The following is a 22305-nucleotide window of genomic DNA, read 5'->3' on the forward strand; positions in this document are numbered from 1 at the left end:
CGGGCTCTAACATCTTTTTGTCCACGGCCATTGGCAGAGCCACCCGAGAAGCTGGCATCTGCCTCCATCAGCAGGGAGAGAGAGGCTTGCTCACCTGCCCCATGCCCACTGGGGACCTTCTCACTGGAGATGGAGTCTTTGGTGGAACACAAAGCCTGGCTGTCCCCAAAAGCATGATTCAAACAAAAGCCCTCGCAGCTCCGGTTCAGGCCATGGATGAAGGGCATGGGTGGAAGACTCTGGCTGCGCCGAGCTCTTTCTTCAAGGAAGGTTGGGCAATCCTGCTGAGTCTCAGGGATAGGAGAGAACTCCAGGGAAGAATCACCACTAGAGCGGTGTGGTGGGGAGGTGCTGTTCTTTTTCCGTCCTTTAGCCAGTTCAGCGAACGATGTCACCCTCTTGGGGGGAGAGCTCTGAATGGGTATTGCTGGACTTTCACTCAGCTTGACTGGACAGCTCACCATGCGCTCCAAGGAACCCAGCCTACTGCCAGGACTCCTGTCCAGGTTCTGATCATAGCTCCTGGAGCGCTGCCGGCTTGTGTTGAGGTTCGGTGGCGACACATTGACATAGACCTGACCCTCAATCATGTTCTGACTGGATTCTCCCTTTGGCTCCTCTTCACTACACTCTACATTGCCTTCTTGTCTCAGGTCAGGCCTTCTGAACAGATAGTATTCTGTGGGCTGGGCTGGGCTACCCTTGGTCTGGTCTTCTGAGCAACTAGTTATGGAAGATCCCACAGGGCTCGGGGATGACTGGGAAGACAAGTCACACGTGACTAACTTATAGTAATTCTGAGTAGCCACAACAAGCCGTGCTTGGCTCTGGAAGCAGGCAGTGAGGTCTGAGCTCTCCGAAGTGCAAGGCTCACAGTGGAGGTGATAGGAGTTGCAGTTAGCATCAAGGACAGGTGAGGAGGAGTGTTGACACCCACACACCTTCCCTGAACTTTCTGGGTTATGCGACTCACAAGACATCTTGGATTCAGTGGGTGATGAGTGTAAATCCAGGTAAAAAGCTCCTGTGTCTGAGTGGCTGCAGAAGGAAGAGTCACAGGACAGGTTAGCTGAATTCAGATTGGATTGAGGCTGACCATTCATTTTGTTGTAGAGAGCACTGAAGTTCACCAGGACCCCATCAGAACTGTTGCAAGAAGAGTCACTGATGTAGCCCATCTGTTGGTCAATCACTTCAGACTGACTTGATGAACTGTAGCAGTGACAGTGCTGGATCTCTGAGCTGGAACAACTGCATGTCCTGTGCAGGGCATCCTGATTCCTCAGTGATTCACCCATGTTCTGGTTCCATTCCTGGTCACCACTGTCAAAGGAGAAGTTGGAGGAGCTGCCACGATGGCAGCTGCATTCATCCAGCTCCATGCGTTCCGAGGCCTGATGGCACCTGTTCGCATTGTTCCTCTTCTGGATGTCGTCACTGCTGAGTTTGTCCTCTTGCCCGTCCACCACACCAGACCGGCTGGCCATGTTCCAGGATTTCACAATGTGTTTGGAGTCGTGGAGGTGGAAAGGGGGCAAGGCCAGATCCTGCAGATTGAAGGGAGGCTTGCCATCAACGAGTGAGTTGTGAAGGTGGAAAGATTTTTGACCCAAGTCATCCCCAAAAATATTGAGGTCTTCACCCTCACTCAGCAGGAAAGGGTTGTGTCGCTTACTGACACTAGGGACAATCAGATCCCTTGCTTTTCTTTCTTTGTGATCCGAGGTCTCTGCTGAGGTTTCAGAGGTCTGGAGAAAGCTGCTGTACACCAAGGAGTCAGTCTGTGAGAGGTCTCTGTCTGGAAGGGCAGAGGTCCGTGAAATGCTGAGATCTGGCTGGCAGAAGGGGTTGGTCCTTTTGCTCATGGAGCAGCACTGTCTATCAGGGATCTGGCAATGCACCAGGGGAATGTGATGGACAATCAGTGTCTCACCAGTCAGTTTGGGTGGACTATCCATGGTGAGGAATACTCTTCAGGGCATCAGTGAAGCTGGTACCACCCATAAACAGGTAGGGCTGTGCATGAGAGGCAGGAGGGGCACTTCTCATGAGGAAATTCAGATACCTACAGAGAGACAAAATCACAAAGGAAGTCACCTCTCAGGAAAGGCAGTGACTATTTAAAGCATCCTTGGTTTGACTGAAGATTTCATGTGTTGACAAGGATCAAATAGACTGGTTCCTTGTCAGCATAAATCCCTAAGCATGAGGTCCTTCTTCTGGGAAACAAACCATCACAAAGTAAAACAAACATGTCACCCTCCATGCAGGCTCCTGGGACAACACTTGTGATTTCACCTGACCCCTCTAAAAGTTATCTGAAGAGAGTAACTGATTTCAGTCAAGAGGCCAAAGGGCTGTACAGGATTTGGGCCAAACAAAGACCTCACTGCAGATGGCACTGTGTGCTCACAGGAAAACAGCACTGGGTCTGAAGTGAAGCACTGCACTCTGGTGAGAGCAGTCTGTCTTCACACACTGGATTAAACGTATTTGCCTCCTTTTATATACATTGAACTTTCCTTCAAGAACCAAACATGGCAACGTCTGCAACAGACACACAAACATGTCCAGGAAGAGACTGGAAAGCAAGAGCAGACTGGAACATAAAAGCAGCAACAGTCATTCCTCTCCAAAATCCAGGAGACCCCATGAGGTCCTGAGACCTTTTAATGGTGCCAGGGCACCATGCCAAAGTATGCAAATACTTATGTACACAAAGGTCTCTCCAGTGAAAAGGAGTGGATGGCTTCAGTGGGACCATGGAGAGCCACTGGCATTGGTCAAATAGGTTCCATACAGCACACTGAATTTTGCTGACCTTTGGCTGATGGTGAAACCTCAGCTCAAACTGGTCCCTACTGTGGTCTGGGAGGGGATCATATCTCTCTGCCACATTATCTGTGTCATTTACCTGCTTATTACCTACTGCACTTCACAACAGTGTGACTGCCACAGTGCCAGGAGCCATACAGGCAGGGCACTGCACAGGCAGGGCACTGCGAGCCCCACTCTCCCTGTATTCAGTAAACAGTAGGTTCTTACAGAGACAGAGAAATAACAAAATGGTTTGGGCTGAAGGGGCCATAATGAATATCTTGTTCCAACCCTCCTGCCAAAGGCAAGGACACTTTCTGTAGGACCAGGTTGCTCAAAGCCCCATCCAATCTGGACTTGAGCGCTCCCAGGGATGGGGCAATTTCTCTGAGTAATCCATTCCAGTGCCTCTCCACCCTCACAGTAAAGAATTTCTTCCTAATATCTAATCTAAACATGCCATCTTTCAGTTTAAAGCTTTTCCCTCTTGTCCCACCACTCTCTGCTTGTGTCAAAAGTCTCTCTTGTAGAGAGACTCGATCTTGATCTTTCTTGTAGATGTTCACCAGTGTTTGTTTGATATGGGAGACCAAAGGACAAACTCAGTTCTCCCTCCTCACCTAACCACAAGGTCCAGCCTACAAGCACCTCCAGCACAGGTCTGGAGGGGGTTTTCCTTTTGCCTTCCCTTCTACAGATCAGATAATCCAACACAGACAAGTGCTTGGGCAGGCAGCTAAGGCAGCAAGGAAAGGGAAAAACCACAAAAGACAGCAGTGATCCAGGATTAGTCTGAGAGATTAAAAAAAGATCTAATGCTCTCACAGATCAACCAGTTGCTCTGAAAACCTTGCCCCAAGCACCCTTGGTCAGCATTACACATCCCATAACTCATCCAGGCATCCCCAGTCATCACTGCACCCTGAAAATTACATCCTGGGATCCTGCTCTGGACTCCAGGGCCCCCACCTCTGATCTTCACACTCCAGAAAGTGGTACTGACAGTGGTTTTTGCCTACCTTACCTCAGCATTTGTTACTGTGGAGTGATAATGGATTTGGAGCAGACCTGCAAAGGCACATGGGAGCACAGGAGGCAAAGTGAGAAATGTGGGTTAAATGAAGTTAGAACAAGAGTATAAGCAAGGAGACAGCTACACAGAAACATCAGGAACTTCATTGCTCAAAAGACACTGTGGATAACAGCAGCTCCTAAACCTGAGAGCATGTGCGCGCGCATGCACACACACACAAAACTTGCTGGAGGGGTGTTCCTGCCCAATTTGAGCCCTGTGCACCACTGATGGCATAGCAGAAGCTCTGAGTTTATCTGAGTTTATTTCTATTTAGCTTAGCAGAAGCTTATCCTCTCTTCCCACTCTCACCTCACAAACATTTTGGGTAAAAAAACGGTCTTCCAGTGCCTATCTACTCATGTAGCCCACCCCACCTTTGTTACTGCTCTTGTATCTGATAGTAATGTTCAGATAACATCTCTCCACCAGGCTTTGCTATATTTCAAGTGCTTAGTGCTTCCACAATGCAACCACTTGAAAAGCATAATTTTGAAGATACAGACTTCACTACAGTGATGGCAGCGCACTTCACTGCTGAAGCACCAGGTCTCTGCTGCCTCTGGGGAATGGCTGCTCGGAGCAGGCTCCCAGCACCAACACCCATCTGCTGTCAAGCCCTGCTGAGCAGCACACAATTCACGTCAGCATAGAAGCTGCTGTGGGAGGACAGGCTTGCACAGACACACTTTGACATTTGACGGCAAAATGTCAGAGCTGACATGCAGCCATTTCCCATCTGTCTCTCCAGTCTCTGTCTGCAACACCAGGCTCTGGCTCCAGCAGCAGCACAGGCTCCCGGGTAGGCTGTGATTCACCGGCCACTAGAGACCCTGCAGCAGACAGATGCCCATCATGCCTGCACCCACAACCTACTCCCAGCATCAGGCTCTGAAGTGCAGGATCACAGGTGACATGCAGACATTCTGATGGCCTCTCTAAGGATGGGCATGACATTTTGTGCTGTAGTTACTCCTTTTCTCTCCCTTGCAACCTCTCCTGGCTTCCTCTGGACTTAGGGGTGCAGGGAGGTTGGCAACAGCACTGCCAGCACAAGGACTGTTCAGTTCCTAACACCAGAGCATCCTCCCTGGCTGCACCATTAGCTGATCCTTATTCTGGAAGACTGTAGAAGTGTCCTTCCTCTTCCTCCTCGGGGTCTGCTATGCTGGGATTGACATTGGGGAATAAAATGCAGCAAGCAGACCAGTTTCAGATTTTGCTGGTTTTGATCACTTCTTCGTAAAGCCCTCACTTCCCTTTTGTAACAGGAAATTTAGAGATGTAGATAGGCAGTTCATACCCGAACATTTTTTGGCAAATCAGTTTATTCTTCTTATTGTTGTCCTGTATCCTGCTCAATGCTACACACATAAGAGCATCCAGCATCCAGCACTGATTCCTGCCTAGAACAGGGGATAATAGCATTGCAAGGCAGGCAGGTGTGCAGGGAGCACGACGACTCTAGACACATCTGAACATCAGCCATTTTATTTTCAAATGTCAGAATTCTTGCCTTCTCCATACTGACACCATCTGCTGCAGCATGGCAGATATGGATTGTTTATTCAGGGAGCTCTTCCTTGAGGTGCTAAGGTTTCCCCGGAGAAGGTGAGAGCCACATTGTGGATGCTTCATTCCAAACAGGATAATACAGAGCAGGAAAAACAGCTTTTTGTGAAACACCTGCATTTGCTCATGAATGATTGTACCCCCATGGAAATAAATACACACAACAAAAACCCCTTAGCTGCAGTAAAGCTCTAGGTAAAAAGCAGGTAAATGCTGAGCAACAAAGGATGGTTCAGCACTGATCTGAGAGCCACCCATGAGGTCATGTCTGAGCTTTAGAGAGGAGGCAGCATGCTGCAGGTAACAGGAGCATGCAGAATCCTTTGGGCTCTGCACTCCATGCCTTTTAAGTCCTTGCTGACCACCACACAGAGGCCCTCAAATCCCTCTCCTGTCACGCCCCTAAGACTAAGGACACTGTGCTAATTCAAAGGTGGTTGGTGGAGCTTCATGGCTCCTTGGCCTCGGGTACCAACTCCTGCCTCTGCAACACTGCTGAGAAGATGCAGAAGCCACCAGACCTGGCTGCAATTGCCTCCAAGGGCTGATGAGTTATGTGTGGTGGCTGCACACCTCCAGGCATACTCTGATATTTGTTATGGCTCCAGACACGATTTTGGAGTTCTAGAGCTGAATCCTTAATAGCCTGCTTTCCTCAGTGCTGTCCCCTGCACACACATGGGGCGACAGGGCTCAGCTCGCAGTAACACAGGCTTCCTCATAAAATGTAATGCATTGGAGGAGGCAGGCAGAGATATGAGAGATATATGTGATTTTAATGTAAAAAGACTGCACATAGAGCACAGAGGATGAGGAAGCAGGCGCAACATCATCAGAACTGTCAGCTGGAGGCAATGCTGGGTTTTTGGAGGATGGCTTTTCTGAACAGATTATTGTTTCTACAAACCTCCATCACTTCATCCATGAAATTGAGTGTCCAAAGGAAACCTTTAACTGTGAGGGTTATTGCTGACTCCTTCTGTATGGCTATGGTTTCATTGCCATCATTACCTTCCTCAGACAGACCAAAATTCATCATGTCATTCAAGGGTGAAATATACAAAAACAGGGTTAAAAGCTAGGTGTTCAGTTTCACAGAAGAAGCAGAAAAAACTGTTTTGTATTAGAGCTGCTTGTTCTTTGAGGGTCGTTCCATGTGAACCCCTGACTCCTACAGTGCATTTGCATTAATATGCCTGAAGAAACCTCACAGCCCTACAAAACAAGCACCAGCAGAAATGCTGCAAAAAGCAACGGTTTGTGTGATTTTGCAGACAAAGGCACAATACACACATCTCCTCTTTGCTCCACGGGGAGATATATTTTCAGTTTACTCCCTGTATGTCTACCTCCAGTCAAAAGGGCTGGGAGATTGATCCAAACTGAAAACCACCCTTCAGAGAGAGTATGGGATCTCAGGGCTCACTGTATCCAGCACCAATACTGCAGTTCATCCTTGCCCCAGCTCTGCCACTCCAAATGCTGCCAGAAAGTACTGGCAGCTTTTAAACAAAAATTTATTAGCAAAATTCCAGAAAACTGGAAGGCATTCAGGGAGCAGCATCAGAGAAGAGGGTAAGTGGTTGAGGGTGAGTGGCCTGGGGATAGGTCTGAACCATGGGAATGAGAGGGAGGAGGTGAGGAAGCCTGTAAGTTGTTGCAGGATGAGTCTAGTTAGTAGTATTTGTTTGGACACCTGTTTCTTTCTTGCCATCTAATACATCTCTATTGAATTCACACCTTCATTAAATGCTTTATTAAATCATCCAGGGAATTTAATGGAAAAAAAAGGCGTAAAAGGAAATGCTAATTGTTTGACTCATCCTAAACCTCCAGCTCTCCTTCTCTGCCTCAGGGGACCACTAGCATTGTCAGGGTGGTCTGCATGCTCCCAGGGTGAATATTCCAGTACATTACGTTTAAAGGGAGCTGCAGAAAAATAGAAATACTAAATACTTCCTAAACTTCTGCCTGTGCTCAGGCTGATTCCTCTTGTGGTGCTGTGCAGTGATTCCTGAAAAGACCACTTCCCTTTTCTTTCCACAAAGCCCTGTCTTGGCCAGGGCTTTTTCCAGTGATTTCCAGGGCAGCCTGACTAAGCCCATGATTAATGTATCATTACATCCTAGAACTACATAGGATTATGATGTGTTCCAAATGGAAACAACAGCACATGATGGTCAGTCACAGCCCTTGTGCTACTGGTAGAAAGGAGCTGCATGGGCCAGGGGTTACCAGCACACACAAAATTAAGCAATGGGTGTAGTGTCTGTATTGCTGATGATGACACAAGCAGCATGAGGCAGGTACTGCCTCCCAGCCAGAAGACAAGAAGCCCCAACTGCTCTGTGCATTTAGAGTTACACAAGACATCAGAAATAGCTTGAGCAGCAGATCTATACCAGCTAACACAGGAGCCAGGACAGTGACCGAACCAGTTTCTCCCATTTCTGTGCTCCCTTGCTCTGTGACTCATCATCTGGCATGTGGCACTCGGCAAGAGCCATTTACAGGCCGTGACTCAGCATCCACTGAGGTGCTCTGGGATGGAACCTGCTCTTCCTCCTCCTCCCTGCCCCAGCCCCCAGCACATATGCTCCTAATTACTTTATGCAAATCTGCAGAGAAGAAAAAGACTGATGTTTCTAGCTGTTCATATCACACAGAAATTGCTAATGAGTTAAACCGCAGACACAGTAAATCCTTTCTTATCACAGACTCTCTACTAGCAGCAGCAGTAGCAGCAGGAGGGACTATGCTTGCATAACATCTTTTAGCCTGAGCACTCTGAAAGCTTCCTGAACATCTTACAACAGCAGAAATCAAACAAATCCATTTTGAAGCACAGATCTGACTGGGTGCTGTAGCCTGGTTTTGCAGGGTCACCAGAGCACTCAAGAACCCACAAAGAAAGAAAATCCTATAAGCGTATGAAATTTCTGGGCACAATCAGTATTCAGAGATGCCAAGACTACACCTCCCTAACTGCACAGCTTTGGTCAGGCCTTAGTGATCCTGACCTAATGGATGACTTCCCTGTTCATGGCAAGGGGGTTGGAACTAGATGACCTTTAGGGTCCCTTCCAACCCAAGCCATGGTATTTTTCTATGATTTGTGCAAAGCAGGGCTGCCAGCTGGTTGCTTCATCAACATGCTCCTTCTACTGACCTGCCCAACTGAGGACCCCACGAACCAGCAGCTGCAGCTGAGTGGTGACAAAACCACAGCCATAAACTGTGGGTGAATCTAAGTCAAAGCCAGCAGAAATCTGGACTGACGGTTTTCCCACCACCTTCTATGCCTGGGAGCTGTGAGCTCAAAACTCCCCACCCCAACAGCCACAGGAGGCAGGGAATGGAGTGTTTGGCTGAGGATTCAGGAGTCAGGCACTGAATTCAGGAATCAAGGCCAACACCCTGACCTGTGCCTGCACAGGGTGGCAAAACTGTTCCCTAAGTCTTTGTGTTCCCTAGAGCTACATGCAATAGTGAATCGGCAGCTATTCTTATTCAGGCGTCCACTGCAGGGGTGAAGGCTCCTGAGATGACATCAAGAAGTGGAGAGGACACAACAGTCCCAACAGCACTGGAGATTTCTGGGCTTGCTGAGGATCTGTAGCATCCCTATAATTAGAATCCCTGAATCATAGAATATGCTGAGTTAGAAGGGACCCATCAGGATTATCAAGTCCAACTCCCATGGTGCCCTCCATAGAGCACCCCAAGAATCACATCACTGCAGGAAGAAAAGGCCTGAAAGTGGAAAATTCAGTGAGGAAGAAAAACAGAGTTGTTTTCACTCAAGATGACCTGGCAGCTGGGGGTGCTAAGACTATTCAGTGTAGGAAATTGCATGTACTGTGTTTGCTTTGTGTTGTTTTCTATCTGTCTTGAGAAATGGAATTTCTGTAGAAGACAAAAGAATGCTGTCAATGATTTAAATCTCGTTTTTCACAGGCTTAGGCCTCACCGCTGGGAGAAAAAGCGATAAGAAGCTTGGAGGTTATAGAAAACACAGAATTGTGAAGTGCTGCACATGGGCTAGACCCTTTGAGATGTGGAGGCTGGGGAACAGGCCCATGTGCTTTTGGTCCCTGCTAAGATGGAATAAGCTTAGCAGTGTATGTGTCCCCAACTGTTTTTGAAACCTTCCAGCCAGTAAGATGATGGGATAAATCTACTCTTTGCACTTCAGCTGTGGATTGTGGTCACCTTGGTTACTTGCATCTATCAGTTCACACAACCCTGCACCACACTCTGGAAAGACCTCTCAAAGAGAAGTGATAAATCACTTGCATTGGATTTTCTTCCCTAACCCTTACTGGAATCTGGCTTCAGGCAACAACACAGTGTTAGCCAGACCATGGCAAAGCAGATGGCCTACTTATCCAAAGCTTATGGGAGGATAATTTCAGGAGTAATCTTCATCTGCACAAAAAAAGCACATGAGGCCGGCTCTACCTCAAGTAGTCCTGTGTCTTCTACCACCTTAGTGACTTGGGAGAAAAAAAGGCAAGCTAAGTCCTAAAATGGACAAAGAAAGTCTGTCTTCACTGTGAACAAGATCTTGCTGCAATCCATACAGACTTCAGCCACTCTGTGTCTGGATATCTTCCCTATTGCCTTCTTTCTGTGCAATTAAAACCGGCATTACACTTCGGTCCAGACTATGCATTGCAGGAATCACAGCTGCAAAACAATCCCTGCAAGAACAAAAACTCTCCCTGCAAGACAAAAACATTAGTGACCACTTGAAAAAGCCTGACAAATAAAGAACTCAGCCTTAAGACAACTCAGTAAAAAGAGGCTGTAAAATTATGTTTACTGTCTCTTCAGCCCAGAGTGCCACGTATGCAGGAATCACTCTCAAGTGAAAAACAAACATTTCTGGGATGGTGGGTTACAGATGTACAACCTCATGAATCACAACAGCAGAAACAGAACAGTCAGCAAAGTGGCTACAGGGAAGTCAAGTAAAACCACAGCCAGGCCAAGCTCTTAAAATAACAAAGTATCACCCCACAAGCCACGGTAAATAAAGCAGCTAGAAATGTCAAAAAGTGCCAGTAGGATTATTTTCAGACTGGAAAATAATTGTAGTGCTGCAATGGTTTGCTGCCACATCCCAGTGAACAGGAGAAGCAGCGCAGGTATGGCATTACCTAGGAATGATGGACATTTGATCTTCCAGGCAGCCTGAATGTCTGCATCTGCAAAGCTGTATTAAATGATGCAATCCTACATGGAATTTAATGCACACTGCGTGCAAACAAATCAGGAATGCCAAAATCAGGCACAAACAGAACACATCCCAGCAGCAGACTGCTTTTACTCAATGTTCCTCTTCCACACTGCACAATCTAAATGGTTTTTCAAACAGCAGCTGTGACCAGCAGCTGACTCCTGCTAAGGCTGCAGGAGACTCTAACCCTTCCTAGCCCTAGGCTGTTCTACCAAGACCAGAAGAAATGCCTGGATACACAGGATGACAATTTCCTGTGTCTCTTCTGCAGGAATACACAATGGTCGGGAGGCTGGCAACTCCCTGATTTGGGGATGATAGCATTGTACAAAGCAAAAAAGCTCAGTAGCCCAATAAAAGCAGCAGCTGAGGAGTTAATACATAAAATTCATCCTACCTTCTGAAGGACACTAAGACCACATATAATATAGATGTCAGTATTATGTTATATTATATTTACATGAATATATATAATAGAAATATATATAATATTATATTCTATATAATAGAAATATATATAATAGAAATACATTATACAGATAATTTATTAATACATGGATATATATGATAGTAATACTGATATCCAAATGCTTTTAGACCACAGGCTGGATTTTACAATCCCTTGAAGGCAGCTAGAGGAAAAGATTGTTTAGCACTCATATTTCAAAATGGAAATTGCCTGATTACTTTTAAGATCATGCATTTATTGACCCTATTTTTGGCCAGGTAGCTGAACAAACAGATCCTCTGCAATCATGTCTGAATCTCATTTCAGCACAGTTCAGTGTGGGTAAAAATAAAAAAGGCAGAATTATTCCTGGGATGTTGAGACAAGAAGTATCTGATGAAGTAACAAATCCTTGGACCATCGTGAGATTACCCCGTCACTAGCAGCCTCCTTCATTTGGGAGTAGTTTACATTGCAGAGCATGTTTCATAACCTGCCCATTGAAATTTACAAGAGTATACAATCATCCCTCAGTGTCCCTTTTGTTTTTTGGAATTCTTGCAAATTTTTAAAGCTTGTAACTTCCTGAACCAGTGCCTTCCACTCCAAATGACATGCCTCACTAGTAGTTATCTGTCAGTACTTTTGAACATAGGGATATTTAATGTCATTACTTGTCCTTGGGCTAGGGCAGGGAGAGGATCATATTTTATACTCAATTTGCCAACCTTCAGTGCCAAGATTTCTTTTCTGCTCAAGCACAAGAGTATTCCCAGATCCTTGGTCCGATTACCAACCTCTCTCCAAGTGTCTCTCGGGGTCTGGGTGTCAGGATGACCCCAAGATTGTAAAAGTCCTTGTTCTCCCAGCCCGTGCAGCCAAAGGAGTCTGGATGCGTAAGATCAGCTTTTCAAGGTTGTTTATTTTTCCTTACCTATAACATTCTTTCTCTGACAGGTCAGCCATGGCATTCTGTCTGTCCTCTAGGGCGGTGTTACCATTTTATACTAAAAGCCACGTGTACTATGTTTACAACAATGTGCCAATATCTAACACCTATGTTGACAGTGTGTCTCTACCTTAAACCAATAAAAAAGTGTCACCATCACAGCAAGACATGGAGGGCAAGGAGAAGAAGGTCAGGACACGCCTAAATCCCTCCTTTATGTCCCCTGAACTCCATTCTAAAAAAGCCCCAAAGTTCCACTTTTTCACCCTGTGTTAATTCAACTACTACACTACTCAAACCTTTGTGGCTTGTAATTCCTCATACAAAATTGGCAGCTTTTTCCATGGGCTAAAATCAAAGCCACAGCTGTTTTTGACTTCTTGCCAAGGTCTCTGAGACCCCTGCCAGGGTCTCAGGACAGCCAGGGCAGCCAGAGGGATGTCCTGGACTCCGACAAGTGTCCTCCTGATGTGTGAGTGCATTTGTATGTTCACATGGCTGGCAGCAAGGGAGATCTCAGGAGGTTCTGGATGAAACCACAATGTCAGTTTATATAACAGAATATTTTCCATGCAGCAGAACTAACAAAAGGCAAGCCAGAATCTTAATAAAATACTTATGAAGCAGACCAGACACTTGTAATGATTACACATACTTTCCTTCTGAGAGGGGAAAGTATCCCTTGTAGGGGCTGACAACCCAAACCAAGCTCAGTTTGTAAAGCTCTATTCAGCACAGTTTATTTTAGGATATCACTCCACAAGACAGCTCATGTGCTAATTAGGCTTGGAATGACTGGGCTCAACAGAGCATTAAGGGTAAACTAAATCTGATAGCCCTGGATTAACCAAGGTCTTCTAGTGATCATGTTGGGCCACATAGACCTATTGACTAGGGGAAAAAAAAAAAAAAAAAAGAAGAGGGCAAACAGGGATGATCCTTGACTCTGTACTGGGAGAGCAGTCAGAGTTCCAGGAGACCCACCAAGTCTACTGAAAAGATGGCCAGATTGGATGGGGCTTTGAGCAACCTGGTCTAGTGGGAAGCATCCCTGCCCATGAAGGGGCTTGGAATGAGACGGGAACTTCAGGGTCCTTTCCCACCCAAACTATCCTATGATTCTGTGAGCAGTCTGCTTTTCATCACTTCAAGGGTATTTGAGAGAACTGAGGAGACACTTTAAGACTGCAGACTCACAGATCTTTGCAGATAGGACATGTTCACATTTCATTATCTTCGTTCTTGAAACTGTTGCATCCTTTCTGGACCATTAGTCTCAGAGAAGACATGTAGCTGAAACAAATGTTTGCCTGTGTTAAGACCTTGAACTGAGATGGGCCTTAACAAAACCACAAGGTTTTAAAGCTCTGCAACTTCTGAACACATACTATAAATACACTTATTCACAAGAATGCCAAGCCATTTGGGAATACTGCTGGGCTTTGAAGTTTGAAAGCAAGGTTCACGGACTAATTAATCACAGTATGTGAAAAGTATTCATATTATCAGTTTCAAATAATCCTCCTTAATTTCCTGGAGTACTTTCACATTGCAATCAGGGCACCTCATAAATCATTATTTTCTTTCTCTAGATTGTTCAGTATTTCATATCACAAACCCCACAGTTTCCCATTTACCACAAGTAACTTCCACTTTTTCAATCTCTCCTATAAGGAACATTTTCCAGGGACTTGTTCAGTTTCCTAGGCAGTTTCTCAATTCCTTCCAGCTATGCACTCATGCTTCTGAGCTGCGGTGACTAATTTCACACAGTTTTCCAACTGGCAGTGGGATTAGAAGCAGTAAAATAATTGTCCATTCCATTTCTTATGTACCTTAACATCCATATGTACATGCCTGCCAGGTAACATCCCTTATGACCAGGGTGACAAGTTACTTTTTGCAGTTTAATGACATCAGTTTAATGAGTTGGAATGCATTTAATCAGTTTAATAATTTGGAATCTGACAAAGTGTCCTTTCATGACTATCTTCTCTTACACACACTTATGTAACTTAGCATCAAGCTAAAAAATTTCAAAGATTACAACAAGACTAGCCTAGGAGAAATCAGGGGATTTTTTTTTAACATATCTGTTCTCTGAGGAAAGGAGTTTCTTTCCCCTTGTCTCTGGAATGTGGGTTTTCGAGCTTGCTCTCTCAGGCTGCATAAATTCTCAGCAGGTCAACATGCAATTTTTCTTTGAGGTCCGCCAAGAGATAAAAGGGTCCTCAAAGTCTTACTAGGGTCTGGGCTGAGGGATATTTCTCCACAGTGAATTTGCCTCACTAAAGCAGTGAGGTCTAGTGGCCTGCACCCTTGAAAGAAGGTTCCCCTTTCATTTTGATGGGCAGGCCGAGAGGTTGTTGTGGTTTTTCTTTTCAACCTCAACTCATGCCAAGGGGAAAGCAGAAACAAAGCACTGGACCAAAATCCTGATTATTGAATGTGCTCTGGTACAGAACAGAATCACTCCTCAGTGCTCCTGGGACAATTAAATGCATCATTTCAGTTTGGGTTTTTTCTCCACCTTGGGGAACCAAATCATGTTGCCAGCACAAAGCCTGAGAGAGGTCAGGGTTATGGAGATGGAACTATTCTATGGAGTCTCTGACACTTTTGCAAAGTCACCAAGAAATCTGGAGATTACAGAAAGCCCAGTGGATCAAAAATGACTTGTGGTGTCTCGGATACGGCCAAGCATAAATTGAATGGCTGTGGCTGGAGCACTGCACCTTTGTGCAGTAACCACCCCCATGCCACTGCCTGTCAGTGCCAGGACACACCTGTTTTCTTGCAGTTCCCCCTCTCCTCCTCTCCCACTGTCCTATGAACTGGCTAGCCCTCCTGACCAGGGTCAGGGATGCCTGAGGTTACCCTGTGCTCCACACTGCCTCACCTCTCCTTTGACCCAGTGCTCCACCAAAACCAGCCACTCTGAGGAGCACATGGGAAAAAACAGGCTGTCAGGCTCACTGTAACAAGCAGCCACCACCTCCAGAGTGCTTTACAAAGACAGTAATTATAAATAGCAAGGGCCTATAGAAATGAAAATGAGGCATATGACATGGGGCTGAAGGAGGAGGAGACATCTGAGTAAGGACAATGCTCTCTTCAACAACATTCCAAGCACTACAACCTGCAGTTGGAGGACAAATCCCAGCAGTAGGGTAAGTTAGATGCCACTGACTGTGGGCAAGTGAGAACAGCTTGTTGCCAGTAGGAAAGGTGTAGGCTAAGTGTAGATTCATGCTGAAATCCTTTTGCTGGTTTTCTGAAGGGAGCTACAATCACTGCTCAGGCTAAGGCGTACTTGGGCAAGAAACCCCTTAGAGGCCACTACGTAACTCACAGGAGACCAAGTGGTGAAGGAGAAGTTGATCAGAATAAGCCTAACCCCAGGCAGATGTGTCACTCCAGGTATCAATCATCAGAATTAATTAGGAAGCCAAGGAAGATACACTGTGTGGGCCAACAGCATCTTGGGACCAGAGATATGAAATATTTACTCCTCCCACTGGATCTTCTCCTTGTGTGGGATTATCATTTTGCCACCTGAGTTACTGGAAAAGGTTTGAGGGTGGGACTGCAGGGAAAAACACCATGTAAGCAAACACTGTAATGAACCTGCCTGCCAAGAGCAGAAAATTGCACTAGCACAATAATCAAGACAGGTCATTCTCCCTGCTAAGAAAGGCATCTCGGAGTACAGCTATGCTATGTGAGCTTACACAGGGGCTTACATGTGACAGTGAAGCCTGAGGCACACATCCCTGGTCTTAGCCATGGGAACCCCAGAGAGGGACCAAAAGAAGTTATCTTGCTCAACAACCCAGGTGAATTGGGCCTATAGGCAAAAGGAGGCAAAGTAGCTTGTGGCTGGTCCTACACCAGTGCAGGCAGGCCATAACAGAGATGAACGAGCACACTGAAAGTGTTTAGGGCATGTTCTTCCAGAAGCAATGGCAGCTACTGTGAGTTTGTAAAAAATAAGGTAAGGTTCTGGAGTAAGACTGATGAAATTAGTAAAATTGGGTAGGGAGCAAAGACTCTAGTCTGAGGTAACAGAGGGTCTGAGGAAAATATCAGGTGAAAACCTGCTGTCTATTTGCCAGGGTTTTCCATACGGGCTCTAACTGAATATTTTTTCCCTCCCAGAGCAGAAACTCCCTTCTTCCCAAGAGGAACTGCTAGCATTCATACCCTATGATATATCTCTGATACTGTCTCCAAAAGCATAACAGGGCAGTGACAATTGTTTTCTGCTTCCAGAGAGCATTTTGTGTTGGAGCACAGAGTGGCAGTTTGGTGGCAAGGCCAGTTTCCTATCACTTGCCAAGGGTCAGTACAAAGCATTGCTAATATGACTCAAATATTGATTATTTATCACTCAAAGGTACTGCCAGCCCCACAGCCTCATCACTGCCCAAAAACCAACACACGTGTTGGTGTGCAAACTCAGAACTTGAGCCTGAGCAACAAGTTGCCATCACCCACATTATGGCCACACACCAACATTACAGCTCTGCCTTCCCCCTCCATCCCATTTACAGCAGTTAACAAACACAGCGGGTTTTGATAGGGTGTTTTATCCCACTACCCGTAAGTTTAGCAACCATCAGCCTTGCCCAGTAAGAAGTACTCGCATGTGTCTGAGAGGTAGAAAAAAATACTGTCTACAGCACCCTGAGGCTACAACACAGCCGTGGTGAGGAGACAAAGAACTTGTGGGCCAGCCTGCTTTTGTGCTCATCTTAAAACATATGTCCTGGCTTTGATCCACTTTTTTCAGAAAATGAATATTAAAATCATTTTCATCAAGAGAGAAAACTGAAGCAGAATCAGAGACCAGGGGTATTTTGACAGCCCATTTCTTTCTTATTGGAGAGTAACCAACTTTGAGATGTGAGGACATGCAGGGAACCTACTTGGCAGACAATAACGACAAATCCCTGCTAAGGCTCCTTAGCAATACAGCTGTCATTGATCATTGCTACTGATTTCACCCTCTGCCAGCCAAGCTCTCTCAGCTTCTTCAAGCCTTATCCTACAGCCTCTCACAGAGCTGGAATGTGTTGGTGGGCTTCTGGCTCTTTTGGTCTTATGGACTGACCAGCCAGAAGCACTTTATCCACATCAGAACACTACCCATGAAACAGCAGAGGTAGAAGACAAGTGAGGTTTTTCCACTACCAGTCAGATTCCAATGGTTTCCACAAGCATGAGGACAAAATCTTGTCCAGTATGGGCCTTCATCCCACAGCTGACAGGAAGGTACCTCCACCTCCAATCCTCCACCTCTCAAGTACCAGCAGAGATCTTCACATCTCTTACTCTGGATTTTCTTTTTTTGGGTCCAACTATCAGAACTAACCGTGCCTACTGAGATGAGTTTTCACCCAGCACCCATGATACAGAAGTTGCTTTGGATTGAACATCTCAAGCTGACCCAGTTTATATTAAACAGAATGGTAAAAAGCAAACAGAGCTGTAATGAAACCTTTTTAATTTTTAAAGAGCAGATCTCTGGCGTGTCAGAGCAAACCGTTATAATGCCAACAAGACCAAGCAGCTTGGAGAAGTACTGCAGAAAATACTTTGAATTTAAGTAGAAAAAAAAAAAAAAAATCTAGACTGACTAAAAAAGATGAGAAGATTAGAAGAGAAAGGCTCCTGATCAACCTGAATGAGTAACCACACCAAGAAGAATATTAGTGGTGAGAAAACCAACACCTTCAGTGCTGTTTTGGCAAAACAAATATTGAAACTGCAGCAATGACAGGTTGGATAGTGACAGGGGGAAGAAGGTGCAGAAAAGGAAATGAGCTTTTGACTGGAATCAAATTCAAAAAGATGAAAGCACTCAAGTCAGAAGGACAGGATATTCTTGATCCCAGAACAATGAAGGAATAGCTGGTTGATCACAGCTGGCAACTACACTATTAATAAAAATACCCATTAGAAAAGAAAGGAAGAAGGTGAAACCATGTGGCTGACAAATATTAAAGGTAAGTGTCTTTAGCTGTTCTGCAAAGGCAGGGAAAGTGACCCATGTCAGATTTATAAACCTGCCCTTACTATTACATAAGTCTTTCAGAAAACACTAGAAAAGAAATATAAGACAGGGAAATAAAAACAGGGCAAAGCACAAGAAGGGGTTGCAAAAGTCAAGAGTATTGTCTGGGTAAGCAGGAACCACACCAGAGTGAGATCTTGACTCACCAGAACATCAGACTGGAAGAAAATTTAGATGTCTGGGGCTAAAAATTTGTTTTTTGTTTGCTCACACAGCCTCAGACACCTGACAGGCAGTAATGGAGCTGTGGGCAGACCATTCCTGAGTTCACAGCATATTCTCCTGGGCCACCTGCACTTTCTGCAATGCAGGTCCACGTCCCTCTTATCTAGAGATCCAGCTGCACTTTATCTCCATCATCTGCATCAGTGCAGAGAGGAAGATACAGTCCTGGGGATGATTTCAGTCAGGTCCAGTCACCAGAACCTCTTGCCCATCTTTCAAGCATCTCAAGGCAGAGATTATCTGTGCACTCTCACTGCTTAACAGATGTTCTTGTAAGAGTGGTACCTACTAGCCAGGCACAGCCTGTATGCCCTGGGGACATTCCCACCCCACACAGAGAAGGAGGCTGCATCACCTTCTTTTTATTCCTTTAGGCAAGCATTGTACACACAAACCATATATACATATATGTTTTCTTCCACATGCTGATACAGGTATGTGTGTCCTGTACATTCTGTTGCACATCCTGTCCTCCAGCCCATGATGTGCTGCACACAGTGATGCTGTTGTTACCCACCACCAATCTCCCATAGGAACCTGCTCTGCAGCAGCACCACAAACCCAGTCTGGTTTGCTGGTTGCTGTCTCCTGCACACCTGCAGAAGACATCCCACTCCCTGCTCCCATCAGCCTGAAAGGGATGGATTCTGGGAGACACAGAGAGGTTTTCCCAGGTCCAAGAGCAAGACAGGGGTGAGAAGGAGCTGCAGTTCAGGAAGCCTTATGTTGCTTCCGGGACATTGTCATCAATCTGCAAGAAGGCAACATGCCACTTTGAGATTTTGCTGGAAGCCCTCTCCTCCTCACCTGGCACCCTGCACTGAAACCCTGGGTTTGCCTTCATCACTGGGTATAAAGGCCGTGGAGCCTTGTCACTCCATAGGGACAGAGAGGAAGCAGCCAAATGAGAACCTGCAGCATCAAAATGGTTCCTCCGGAGAACTACTGCAGAAAAGGCTGTGCTGAGGATCACCCCCACCCCCACAAACCCTGCAGGGCTGCACACAGCACTGAGTGTCTCAGGGAACACAGTGAGAGGCTGGAGAATGACAACAGAAACAACACATTTGCATTCCCTGATAATGACAACCCTGAATTTCCCCTCTGTGTGTTCTCCCATTGGTCTCTGACCCAAACCTCCTGCTCCCCCAGCTCTGCAATGCCTCTCATCTGCCTCCTCTTTCCACAGTTTCTCTGCAGCTCTGCTAAACATCTACCATTTTATCTACATTTTTCCTGTCATCCTGTTGCTCTTTATAGGCCTAAAAAGCTTTGTCTGAATTATTCTTAGGTCACTGGCAAATGGGAAAAAAATTCTGTAAATAGGTAAGATCTGCCAAGCTCACTCTTTAGCAACATTGATATAAAAGGCTGCAGGTGTGTGGAGATAAAAATACAGATCTCTACTTCCCTTTTACTCTAGTACACCTTTATGATGCCCATCAATTCTCACCTTGTATGGTATGTTACTCTGTGACTCCCATTTACTTCAGATTCACCCAAAATCCTGCAGTTGCAACCCCACACGCTCAGCATTTTCTATAACTCCAAAAGACTGAATCTGCTATTCTATTATCTCCTTTTGTTATGACATTCCCATTTGCACATTCCCCTACAGCCACATCACTTTAACACATATACCAAAATCTCATTCTTTTATACTTTTGCTTTATTGTTCTCACTGTCATGCTGAACATTGCCCCTCCAGCATCTATATCCCTATCCCACATACATCCTTCTCTTTGTTCAAACCCTTCTCCTATTTGCAGAGGCAATTTAATGGAAGGATTTGTGCAGAGGGTGGGGGAGGGAGGAAGAAGAAAGAAGGCAGGGAGGGAAAAGAGGGATTTGGCTATAACAAGACCGTGTAATTAAGCTCCAGTAACTGGTACCCAGCCCGGACCCCTCATTTCAGTAATTAAAAGCAGTAATTCCTCCATTCCTAGATAACCTTTCTCATCTGACCTGTGAAAAGAAGCAGGGAGAATGCATCCATTTACACAGCCAACAGAGACACACCCTGGCAACACAAAGGACTCCAGCCTGCACAGAGCCTGTGTATCACTTAGCAAAAAGACAGCGTTTTACACGTCGTGATTTTTACCCTAATGCCTTTTGAACAAATAATTTACCAGCATTTAGGGGATGGAAAAAAAGAAGGGGAAAAAAAAAAAAGCCGAAAAAAGAAGGCAAAAGCCACAGCGACAGCAACCTTTCTTATGTCTGAGCCCTTTGTCTCTGTCTTTTCATGGAAGCGCTGTCCATCGAAACAGCTTTTGAGCTGCACAGCAGCATCACTGCCAGGGATGCACGGAGAGCATGGCAGCTGGCAGGACCACAACAATCCGTGCGGGCTCGGCTGTCATGGCAGGCACAATGGAGAGCTGTGCGGAGGCACTGCCAGGGCGAAGCACGACTCGCCTCTGCACAGCCAGCCCCGGACAAACAGCTACAATGGACAAACACACATTCTGCGCAGCAACCACAGCCTCCTCGCTCGCTCACATCCATGACAGCCACAGCCAGCTCCAAAGCAATGCAGCCTCTGAAGAGACAAAGCAGCCCTAAAATCCTTAAGCTTCATCGTCTAGCTGGCATCCTCCGCAAAAACAAACCGGCCACCAAGCGGCCTGAAAACCAACAGCACAGCTGACACCACCCCGGTAATTCGTCCATCTCACCTTTCCACAGATCCTTCGTCCCACGTCCCCTGTCAGTGAACACACTCAGCTCCAAGGCACTCCTGAGCGCTCGGATTCCAGAAGACTCCGTTTTCTCTCACCAGGATGCTGTGGGAAACACAGAGTCAATTTTTTTTTTTTTCTGATTTTTTTTTGTTCTCACAGCTGCATCCCTGGCAATGCAGAGGGTCTGCGCAATCACATATCCGATGCTCCTGCTGCTGCTGTGACGTTGCTGCGTGTGAAGAAGCAAGCATGCCCACAGCACTGCCACTTCAGCACGCAATCAGTCCCTGTGGAACCTCAGGCAAGGCAGGGGATGGGAGGGAGCAGAAAAGGAGGGGATGATGAAGGATTGATTCTTACAGGAACAAGGAAATCAGGTACGCAGCATTAGGAGAAATAAAAAGATTGAAGCCTGTGCCATAAAATAGAGCTGCACCATCCTATTTTGTGATGAGACTGGATTTTGGATGTTTTGTGCCTGCAGGCTGCCTGATCTCTTCACCCTGTCTTTGCAATGGAAAGCAAAAGGGACTGGAGTGTTCCTACGGTTGATAATGGCAGCTAGAACCCTTGGAGATAAAATGGCAGTCTGCAAAGCAATGCATAGGAGGAGGAGGAGGAGGATGGGAAGACTGCAAGAAGCTTCCTGAAACTTCTTTAAATTTCAGTAGTTCCTTGCCCTAAACAGCTTAATCAACAGTATCTATACAGCACCTCTGAAATGCAGCCACCTCCAGAGCAAGATGCAATCACCACCACTTCCCACAGTGCTGAACCCACCTGGCAGGGGCAGGATGTCTGTAGTCCCTGCTCTCACAGGGGACCTCAAATCAAGATCCCACCAACTCTTAGCTGCAATTTGTGATTAAAGTACTGCCCATGGCCTGGGCTAGATCCCAGCCTCTCACAACCCCAGAGCAGATCTTCCTACCTGAAAAAGGGGGTCATTACCTGCAGAGCCCAGGCTCTCTTGCTATCAGGAAGGATTTTTCCGTATCTGCCTTTCCAGAGGCAGCTGGTGAAAAGGGGTGATGGAACTTCCTCCACAGGCAGAGCAGTGCAGTTCCTGACAGGACAAATGTGGCTACTTTTGCTTTTCTACCTGCTAGGGCATAACCACATACCCCAGAAACTCAGCTGTGCTCTGGCCTGTGCTGTGCCAGGGCAGATGTTTCTAGCACTGGAGCAGCATCCATCATGGAGACCACTCACATTAC

At 46.1% G+C, this 22305-nt stretch overlaps 1 protein-coding gene across 3 annotated transcripts in view; it reads right to left on the bottom strand.

The window, feature by feature from the left end:
- RUSC2 (RUN and SH3 domain containing 2) overlaps positions 1 to 22305 on the bottom strand; it is a 51198-nt gene that overhangs the window by 14711 nt on the left and 14182 nt on the right. For 2 of the 3 annotated variants that reach the window (XM_053932291.1, XM_053932290.1), the window contains exons 1-2: positions 21083 to 21287; positions 95 to 2065 (exon numbers count right to left, since the gene is read on the bottom strand). In XM_053932291.1, coding sequence (XP_053788266.1) covers positions 95 to 1958 — 1864 coding nt within the window. In that variant the 5' untranslated portion in view covers positions 1959 to 2065; positions 21083 to 21287. Of the gene's footprint in view, positions 1 to 94; positions 2066 to 21082; positions 21288 to 22305 lie in introns of those variants that run through there. The other variant, XM_053932289.1, reaches the window with a different exon arrangement.

The sequence above is a fragment of the Vidua chalybeata genome, chromosome Z (assembly GCF_026979565.1).
Source record: "Vidua chalybeata isolate OUT-0048 chromosome Z, bVidCha1 merged haplotype, whole genome shotgun sequence".
Lineage (NCBI taxonomy): Eukaryota > Metazoa > Chordata > Aves > Passeriformes > Viduidae > Vidua > Vidua chalybeata.